This window comes from Montipora foliosa, chromosome 7, assembly GCF_036669935.1.
Source record: "Montipora foliosa isolate CH-2021 chromosome 7, ASM3666993v2, whole genome shotgun sequence".
NCBI classification, from domain to species: domain Eukaryota; kingdom Metazoa; phylum Cnidaria; class Anthozoa; order Scleractinia; family Acroporidae; genus Montipora; species Montipora foliosa.
In genome coordinates this window covers 27604480-27614479 of record NC_090875.1, presented here as the reverse complement: position 1 = coordinate 27614479, position 10000 = coordinate 27604480, and the positions used below count along the sequence as shown (strand labels likewise).

Genomic DNA, 10000 nt, shown 5'->3' with positions numbered 1-10000 from the left:
CCGCGCAAACGGTAACCCTGTATTAGTAAGCATCACAGATAGGAAATCTGAGTATCTCAAGATGCGCAGAACATATGTGCAATAACAATAGTAGGCACCGTCCTTAATCTCTTTATCTTTAACTCTTATTTAGGAAGCAACAAATCCAAGATAACGCGGACCGGAGATGATCGTCATTTTCAAGTCAAAATTCTTTTTCTTAGATGTGTATGACATACAATCCGCCATCAAAGTTTGATTTTCATAGATTTCAAGCCCTGTATATAAATGAGATGATAGTAAAACGAAGCAGCTTCCCTTCGGCTTTAAAGACATGCCCATCTATCTGCAGCTGTAGTTAGTGCATGTTCTTGTAGTCTCCTTATCTACCCGTCATTGAATCAGCCTGCTTTCAATGTAAGTTGTTATAACTGACTTTCGAATCACTGTTGTTTTCAAGTGAACCATTTACTGGGATTTCGTGCAAATTAATGTACATAGGCCGCTCGGGATAGTTCTGGTAGCAATGTCGACCAACTTTCCGGCTCTTTGTGTTGTTAAGGACCTTCGATTGAGCTGATTCCGTATGGAAACTTTCCTCTGTTAGTTTCACCACAGTAAGTTCGTTATCAATTGACTCATTGTTTTCTGAGGCTTGTTCACATTTCGGTGGCATTACATCGTCGTAAAAACTTTCCTCAGTGCTCCCCTGACAGTCCCGTACCGGGACACTGTACGTGGATGAGTATATTGCTGGAAAAAAAAATAGTGTTTTTTTTTTTGTTTCGTCATGGCAGCCATATTGGAGTCCCAAATAATAATAAAATAGTAAATGATTTGACCCAGGAGTCATTATTATTATCATGTCTTTAACTACTTATAACAGTTATCAAGTCAACTCGAATCAACTGAAATCAAAAATTGGTTTTTGAGGAGGGAGGAAAATCGGAGTGGGGAAAAACCTCTCAGAGGAGACACGGAGAACCAACAAACTCAACCCACACACATATGACGCCGAGTCTGGGAATCGAACCCAAGCCATATTGGTGCCGGGAGACAAGTGTTGTCTCCACTGCGCCAGCATGGTTCCTCTTTCTCTTTTCCTAGTAGCGACATTCGTTGTATTGCTCTTACCCCCTCCCTCGGGTTAGATTTTATATGAATACACTCTTGGCGAATATTCAAACTTCCCGCTCGTGTTATAATCGGCAGTTTTGATTTTCGATTGTGAATTAATGAATCTTTATCCAGGTGCCAAAGCTATATTTTTAACACTTCCTTTAAGGCAATACATGAAACACTAAAAAAAGGTATCGATTAGCTTTTCTTGACAGAAGCATTCCCATTTCATTAAGAGGGTCATATGTGAGGAGGGTCATATTTTGGTGGCATTTCTGTGAAAGCGGAAATGTACCAACTTGCCTTGTTCTCTTTTGTCCGTTCTCAGGCCAGCGTAGGCGTGTTCATAGTCACCATCGACATTTGAATTATCATTCGGAGATTCGGTCACTTCATCAACCTGTTTAAAGAATAAGACAGCAAAAAAAAAGACATCTGCAACCCCCTTTTCCTGAGATAACCATGAAGAATTTAAAAGTAATTAGGAATGCAAAAATTACACGGTCAAAAGTTATGAGTAATTCCTTACTGTTCTGTCTGTAGCCATAGAAGTCGAACTATTTCTGGCGGAGCTTTCTTGATTATGTCTCATCCTGTAAATGAACATGTGGGAACTATCAGAAACTATCAGAAGTATGTCGTATGTTCTCCAGACATCACCACTTTCCCAGGAAATGTATCTTTTCTGTTACAAACGATTCACATTTGTCCAAACTCTTTGGTCATCTTGCAATCTTCTTATTAGCATCGATGGAAAAGCCCTCCTGTTATGACACTAACTTGAAGTTCACTTTAACTATTTTGCAAGGTCAATTTACTCGAGCGATTTTACAAAAAAGCGGACAAACAAGTTGGTAAAACTAGCAATGAAGTATGTACAGCAAACTCTAAGCCTTTAAAACGACTATTTTCCACAATTGCTTGTAATGTCGTAATCTGATTGGCTAATTTGGCTAATAAGAGTCTACGCGTCAACCTGTCACGCAATGCTCTTTTCACCTCTCAAACATGGATGACCAATCAGAAACGCTCATTTTGGAAAATAAAACAATCAGATTGCGAGACCGTTTTAGACAACGGCCTTTGTCGTTGTGTCACCATCTTGGTCAATCTCTAAAATTAACATTTTCTTTGACGTTAAATATTGTGGTAAAAAATAAATCGAATGTGGTTCAGGGTTGTCTGTACTTTATCTGCAACGATATTCGTCATCACACTGGTCAGAATTTGTTTTGGACTCACTTGGCTGCGCCTCGTGTGTCCACAACATTTTGACCACTGTGATGACGAATATAGACTGTTCTAAATAAAGACCGTCTGCGAAACATTAAGTCAAACGAGAGAGATGCATGGGAATTGTTTCCTTCGAATCATAAGACTATATAGGTCTTGCTGCTTTGAAAGCTCACTGTCTTACGCTTATTTGAACTTAATGCCATTTGCAACATATTTTAACTCCTTGTCAAGACCAGAGGAGACTAGGCAAAAAAGACATAAAATAGATTTCATTTATGGAGCATCAGACGTTCGCAAGACGACCTCTTAAAGAAACTGGGAGAGTAAGTGCCAGCTTCAAAACATCCCTGTCCCTTCGAAATCCTCAGGTTATTCTCCGTGCGCATTCACCTGAGACCTTCAGCATATCCTGAGATCTCCAACGTAGGCATATGGCTACGTTGTAAAGGCACAAATTAAACTATGTTTCAATCTTATTTTACGGTTGTACATTGAAAATGATTAAGCGAGCATTACTTTAAACACTGGTGTCGATAAGAAAGGTGTACGACAATGATGAATGCCACTATGACAAATGCTGTTATCCCTGTTGAAATACCAATGTATAAACCATAGTTGTCTCCTTTCCTTCCAGTGCCAACATTTGGAGGAATCTGATAGAGATAAACAAGAATTACTATGGATTGGTAAAGAACCAATGTCTTTATTCACAGGGTTTTTTTAAAAATTATTTTGCTGCCAAGAAAAATTAAAAATACAGATGTATACAAACAAAGACGAGAAGATAAGAAAGAAAAATGATGATTACATTGGTGGCGAGGAGGCCTAAAAGAAACTACTTATGTAACTTAGGCCTCCCATAAATAAGACATCTACCACTCGTTAAACCTACAAGTTGGCGACGGAGATTGCCGAATCAAATGCCTTTAGATGAATTTAACAAGCGTTTAGGTATTTAACGTGTTGAAATATAAAGTAGTGTAAACATTTACATGTTTAAAACAATTCAGTTGGCGCAAGAGGAACAAAATATCTAAGATTTTTAATAGTTGTGTTGGAAAAGAATGCGTTTAGTACTCTTTTTTGAAGGAAGCTGTTGAGTTAGAATTTATTATGTCACTGCTAAGAGAATTGTAAAATTTAGGTCCTTGATAAAAAACAAAAAATTGTTTGATCTTTGTCCGACAGAAAGGCAAACGGACTGCAAGAGAGTTTTCTCGTATGATATGTGTGAATTTGTCTGTTTAGGGTAAATTTGCTAGCTAACTTGGGAGGGTTTTGATAGGACAACATAAATTGACCAACCAAGTTGTAACATTTGTAGATAGTGGATTTTTAACATTTCAAGGATCTTAAATTAAGGGTCAGAATGAGCATTAAAATGGGATATGTGTATGATCCTGAAAACTCGTTTCTGTAAAATTACCAGACGCATAAGGTTAGTTTTATAGGTGGGATAAACAAGTGAATAGCACAATATACGTAAGGAGTTGGTGCTCTTAGAGTCGGTAAACTCACTGAAACAGTTGATGACTTTGACGAGACTTCTACTCTTGGAGTGCCGTTGGAGGTTGTCGGGAAAATGACAAACTTTTTTGGTGCGGAGTTGGATACTAGAGAACTTCCAGGTGCTCTTGGCGTAACAACTGATACCCTTGAGGAACTGAGAGTCGGTTGAAGGTCTAATACTGTGGATGTCTTCGAAGAGACATTCGACATTTCTGTACTACTGGAAACTTTCAATGTCAAGGAAGTGAGGATTGTTGTACGGCTCTCATGGGAAGGTTTGGGTGTGTTGTCAACCGACGATTCCAGCGGATGATCGGAGACTTGTCGTGCATATTCGGTAACCGAAGCTGATGTTTGGGAGACTTTTGTGAGCTGAGCAGGAATCGTAGTCGTAAAAGTTGTAGATGGATTATTTAAGCTCATTTGTGATGTAATATGAGAGCACCATGAAGACGCGAAGGCTGTGAGAGCTGCACGAGTTTGCTGCATCGTTCTCGTGTGAGGTCTTTGGTTGATTGCTGGTAATTCAGTAACGCGCGTTGTCTTTGTTGGCAATGTGGTAGAAGAAATTGAAGTTGTGGGCGCGTTAACTGGACCTATAAATATATACTGTAAATGAACAAGTAAACTGAATTGAACTTTAAACGAGTGTTGTCTTCCGAGTAGCGTATATAACAGAAATTAAGTGCGGCCTTACGCAATTGTAAATGTAACTGATGGTGAATTAAGAACCTTCGCTAATCAACAGCATCAGGAACTTCTTTTTGTGCGTCACCTAAGGACAGAGAAAAATCTCTGACCTGTGTGGGAAGCGAACCCACGACCTCCGCTTTTGATCACCGTTGCTCTACCGACTGAGCTACACGGGAGCAGGACGTGTGAGAAAAAAAAACCTTCCTTCGATTATCAGCTGTGAACATAACTTTGAAGTAAATTTGGTTTTTTCTTTAACTTGTCATTGAGTGATTGATTGATTGATTGATTGATTGATTGATTGATTGATTGATTGAGTGGTTGAGTAAGGTATTGATTGATTGATTAATAGATTAAGTGAGTGAGTGATTGATTGACTGATTGAATGATTGATTGATTGAGTGAATGATTGATTGATTGATTAAATGCGTGAGTTATTGATTGATTAAGTGATTGATTTAATAGGATGCATTTTTGTCTTATTTGTTTAAGTCCCCTTTCTACTCTACGATGAAGCCAAAAAGCGAACTTACATGATTCTGTTCCTTGGAGTTTAAACGGCAAACAGTGATCGAAGGTCACTCTTCTATCAACAATATGTGTTCCGCACTCTATGTACAAATTGAGGATTTTTCCTCGAAGTATATTGCTGCCATTCACACCAGTATTGATCTGTGATAAAGAGATAATTACAATCAAAACACGACCATAAGGTCTGTACTTTTATTTAGTTTGACAGGGCTCTTTTTTCTAGCCCCCATTCCCCCCTCCCGATTTGAATTGCCCCACAGACTTCATATCCATCAACCATTCTCATCAGCAAAGTCGCCATTGATTTGTTAGGCTTACCATTTTAATATAATCAATTAGAATTTCACATTTTACATTTTTTTTCATCGCTATAGCCACCAGTCACAATTCTTGTCGTCATCATGATCATCATCATCATCATTATTTTCATCATTATTATGTTCTTCATCAACAATCAACAACAAGGTTATCATCATCGCCTTCATAATGTACTGATAAATAAACGAACAGGAGTGTTTTATCGGGTTTTAAACCATGAGGCGAAACCCAGTGATTTTAGGCCCGATAAAACACGACCCGCGAGTTTATTGAACGGCTTCAGAAACACTCCACAAAAAGCTTGTCCCTCTGAAGTCCGAGAAAAGGTTCAAATTGCGAGAGCAGCCGATGATACAAGAAAAACAAGCTACGCCTTATTAGTATTATAATGTATTATTGGTTTTTAGTATAAATACACAGGTGATTATACAAAATCACGCGCTGTCATTGGCTCGCTATCTCGGATTATCAGCTGATAATCACCTCGACGGACAAAATGGCTGCCAGTAGTCGTTTTGCCACTGTAAGTGAAGATGATTTCGCGTTGAAATGTTTTTTTTTTCTTTTTTTGAAATAATCACCTGCGTATTTATACTAAAACAATTATTCGCCTCAGGCTCAGTGATTATCGGTGAATATTCACCTCGACTTGGTCTCGGTGAATATTCACCGATAATGACCTTTTATCGGTAACCTAAAAGGGTGTTTTACCATGCATTATTAATGACTTATTGAATGTCGTCTAATCATTCAGTACCTCGACGCATGGACGCGGAAAAGTAGAAAATGATGACGAAAAATTAAAATGAACTCCAAAAGGAGATAAATATGGATAGGTAAAAAATCGAAAATTAACTTAAGGCCGGCCAAACGGATCCAACATGTTGGTGCAACGTCATCCAACATTGTTGAATCCAACATGTTACACTCGATTAGCCACCATGTTGCATGATGTTGGATGTTTTTGAACGAAGATTGATTTCTACGGTGGCCCATAGGTGTCACAGCACAAACAAAAAAACCTCACGGTGGAATTGTCATCACGCGGAAATGATTCTACACATCAGTTGCTAAAAAATATGTCGAATGACGACTTTGATTCGGAAGAAAAAGACGAGGATAGCGAAGAAAGCTTTATTCAGTGTTACTTTTTAGAGACTTTGAGTACAAAGACATTATTTTGCCTTTACTTAAAAAAACCATAACGTTCAAGTGAGCTTCACCCTTGAGCTCGAGTCCAAATGATGGATTCAACATGTTGCGTTCGTTTGTCACCTCGTTCGACACTTTTCAACAGCGTCCAACAATGTTGGACTCGTTTGGCCAGGCCTTTTACTAAAAATGAAGGGGGTAGTTTCTAAAGAATCTGTCGTCGGTCGGGAAGTAGTATACAAAAATTTTGGTTTTGTCAACGGAGTTGATAATGTAAATTGGCCACCGTAAAGAGAACTTTCGAGCGTTAGCCCTTCGTCAGAGCGAATCCAACGAAGGGCTAACGCTCGAAACGTCAGCTTTTAGAATCTCTGTACGGTGGCCAATTTACATTATCAAGTCCGTTGACTGAAAACCAAAATTTTTCTTTTACTAAATACCTGAATTATTTGAACGAGGTAACAAGGGCTAATTTACAAGCAACAAAAGATACTAAATCGGTGGCCATTTTGAAATAAGGTGTATAATAGATAGGTAAAAAGGCGACAATTGACTTCCTGAAAACCTAAATTGTTTACTTTCCGTAGAAACGTTCTCAAGAACTAGCGCTTGAGAAGTCAACAGAGTTGTTGACAGAATCAGTGAGAAACGAGACTCAGAGAAGTTGAGACTACGGGAATTTGAGACGGATAAATACTGTACTAGATAACTGACAGTCCGAAAAATGTGAAAAATTCAGCGTCGGTTAAGGGAAAAAAAAGAGCTTTGCGGGAAGTGTTTACTAAATAGAGTATTTAATTACATCTGTTATCTTACCCGGAGAAAATAACGATCCATAACAGATGTTCGATTCCGACTCATTGTGAAAAGCCTTGGTAGTACATTTAAATACTGCTCAGTGAAAGCGCGTTTGGTGCCATTACACGTCATGTACGATGAAGAGTCGAATTTCAAGGAGCAAGTCCAATGCTGGATAAAGAAGATGGATGTTTCTCTTACGTCGCCAAAGTTCAAGGTAGGCAAACGCTCATCAAAAGTCTCGCCAACGAAGGTTTGTCTTCCGTCACAACCTAAAACAAAGCAATAATAATGACAATAACTTGTGATGGTGATGATGACGATGATGATACGGCGCAGCGAGCGAGTATCAAAACTAATCTGGTCCTTTTGGCCGAGTAGGACTGCGCACGTATAAATAGCGCTTTCCATACTCGATTTTTCCTGGGTGACGATATTTCCTTCTCTGAATACGTAGTACATCGGTCAGCGGCTATCGACCTATCAACATGCGTAAAGCGTGATTGTGATCGTCCACATGTTTTAGGATTGCCATATGCTTTGTTGGATTTGTCACATGCTTTAGGATTCTAATAGGATTTCGAGAAGACTATAAAGGTAAGTTTATACGATTATACAATGGCAACCGTACGATAATCGTTAATCGGGAATTTAAGATCTACGACGGCGACGGTCGACGAATACGTCACCTCAAAAAACTTGGCTCTATCATAAGTCTTTCTCGATTATTCAGTCTCATTCACGTCCTACAATGTGTGAGAAGTATCCTAAAAATAAATTGGTACGAGCGGTTTCAAAGTTAAAATAGAGAATGAAAGATTCTCTGTCGCATGCTTACGTTGTCGTCAAAACCTCAAATTTGTTGATTTCACGTCGTCGTTATGCAGAGGACTGCCAACAGACTTGCTAAAATCCGTGCTACACGTGCTGCACGATTATTTATGCTCTTTTAATTAATGATATTACTGTTTTGTGGTGATGTCGTAGTCGTAGCCGTCGTCGTTTCTTAAATTCCTTAATGGCAGTATTCATCACGGTGACCGTCGTTTTAGCGACGTATCTAGAGGCAGACCATTCGCCCTTGTTGGATATGAAGTGATTATAACCAACTCGCGCTACGCGCTCGTTGGTTATTTTATCACTTCATATCCAACTCGGGCTCATGGAATAATTGTTATTTATGAGTCTTTCAGCTCTGTTATGTGCTAACTTGTAGGATGTTTCGCAAAGGATGGCCCACACAGTTGATCAGCTATTGACAGAAGGAGATGCAATGTACCTTAAGACTTTTCAAGGGCAAACTATTCCAGATACAGATACAATCTCGCTGCCATATTTACCCGATCGAGTACACTGGTCCACCATCATCGCACGTACTTGATCCCAACATACCTGATCGGCCTGTTACGTTTTAATTACTGGGTTGCCACATGGCAATCCAGTCAGAATATGGGTGGAATTTCATGAATCACGAAGCATAGTTAAAAATCTTTTAAGAATCACCAATCTTTGTTTTAAAAACTCGGGAATCATGACTGACAACGACACTGAGGAAAGCTCAACAAAATACATACACAATCTCGTTCCCAGGGTCTCTCTTCTCTGCCTCCATTGTCGTACATGCATGAATTAATTGCTTCCGATCCAGGGTTAATGTAGAAAAATCGCTTTTAAAAAATCATTAATCATTGAGGTAAAAACCAAGAAATGAAGAATACATTAATTCAAGATTGGGTTTATGATCTCAGGTCAAACAGATACTCCGTTCCCAAAGAAAGGAAGAATCCAAAAACGGATTTTTCTGGCATGACAGCCTACTTTCAGCCGTATCAAAACTGCGAAAAATTTAGGACTTTCTATAAATTTCGGAAAAAAAACTCACCTTGATCGGGACGATAGCGGCAATGTCTACTTTCACAAGACCACCGCTGGCCAAACGTATCGGATCCGTCTCCCAAAGAAACATAAATCCTAAAAAATCCAGGTTCAGATCTGATCTACTGAATCCAGTCGGAGAGTGGATTCTTCGGATCAATACTCCACTTTCGGATTTTAGTAAAGAAACGCAAAATCCGCTTATGGAAACAAGAATCCAGATGTGGACTTTCCCAAAGCTGAAAAGCACCCACGTACTTTACCCCAGAAATAGTTAAGGCCGGTACACACGAGGGAGCTTGCTCCTGCAGCACGCTCCTACAACACGCTCCCGGAGCAAAGTTCCCTCGTCTGCACCAACGATTTCTAGCGAAAAAATATTTTGCGCAGCAAAACTTTTGCTCCCGAGTTTTGCTCCCTCATATCAAACTGGTTTGATATGAGGGAGCAAGCTCCAGGGGCAAATCTGTTGCACGGGTCTGTTTCAGGAGCAAGCTCCCTTGTGTGCACTGAAATTTGTTTGCCGTGACATGACGTGTCTCCAGTCGGCCAATCAAATTGGCTTATTTTTTTCATCCACAACAGTTCCCATGCCCCAATCGGGTTGTTTCATCATTCAGCTCCCTCGTCGTGTCCTTCGTGTGTACTGGTTGGGGTACTTACCCGGGAGCGTGTATCAGGAGCAAGCTCCCTCGTGTGTGCCGGCCTTTATGTTGCCATGGCTGCACAAGCAATTTTTTAGACAACACGGCAAAATTTACAAAAGCAAACGCAGTGTTTGCAAAGCGCA

General features: G+C 39.6%; 1 protein-coding gene and 1 long non-coding RNA gene across 8 annotated transcripts in view; one reads left to right on the top strand and one right to left on the bottom strand.

Annotated features, from left to right (window-relative positions):
• Positions 1–10000, top strand: part of LOC138011665 (uncharacterized) — a 57564-nt gene that overhangs the window by 33689 nt on the left and 13875 nt on the right. Inside the window, exon 5 of one of the 7 annotated variants that reach the window (XR_011124758.1) lies at positions 2969–3841. The exons of 5 other annotated variants lie outside the window; for them this stretch is intronic. This is a non-coding gene — a long non-coding RNA (uncharacterized lncRNA). Of the gene's footprint in view, positions 1–133; positions 261–2968; positions 3842–10000 lie in introns of those variants that run through there. One more of the 7 variants, XR_011124765.1, reaches the window with a different exon arrangement.
• Positions 1–10000, bottom strand: part of LOC138011658 (uncharacterized) — a 12368-nt gene that overhangs the window by 72 nt on the left and 2296 nt on the right. Inside the window, exons 2-8 of the mRNA XM_068858777.1 lie at positions 7354–7607; positions 5070–5208; positions 3853–4439; positions 2851–2987; positions 1628–1691; positions 1402–1498; positions 1–732 (exon numbers count right to left, since the gene is read on the bottom strand). The exon at positions 1–732 is cut by the window's left edge and continues 72 nt beyond it. Of these exons, the coding sequence (XP_068714878.1) occupies positions 392–732; positions 1402–1498; positions 1628–1691; positions 2851–2987; positions 3853–4439; positions 5070–5208; positions 7354–7607 (1619 nt within the window). The 3' untranslated portion in view covers positions 1–391. The remainder of the gene's footprint in view (positions 733–1401; positions 1499–1627; positions 1692–2850; positions 2988–3852; positions 4440–5069; positions 5209–7353; positions 7608–10000) is intronic.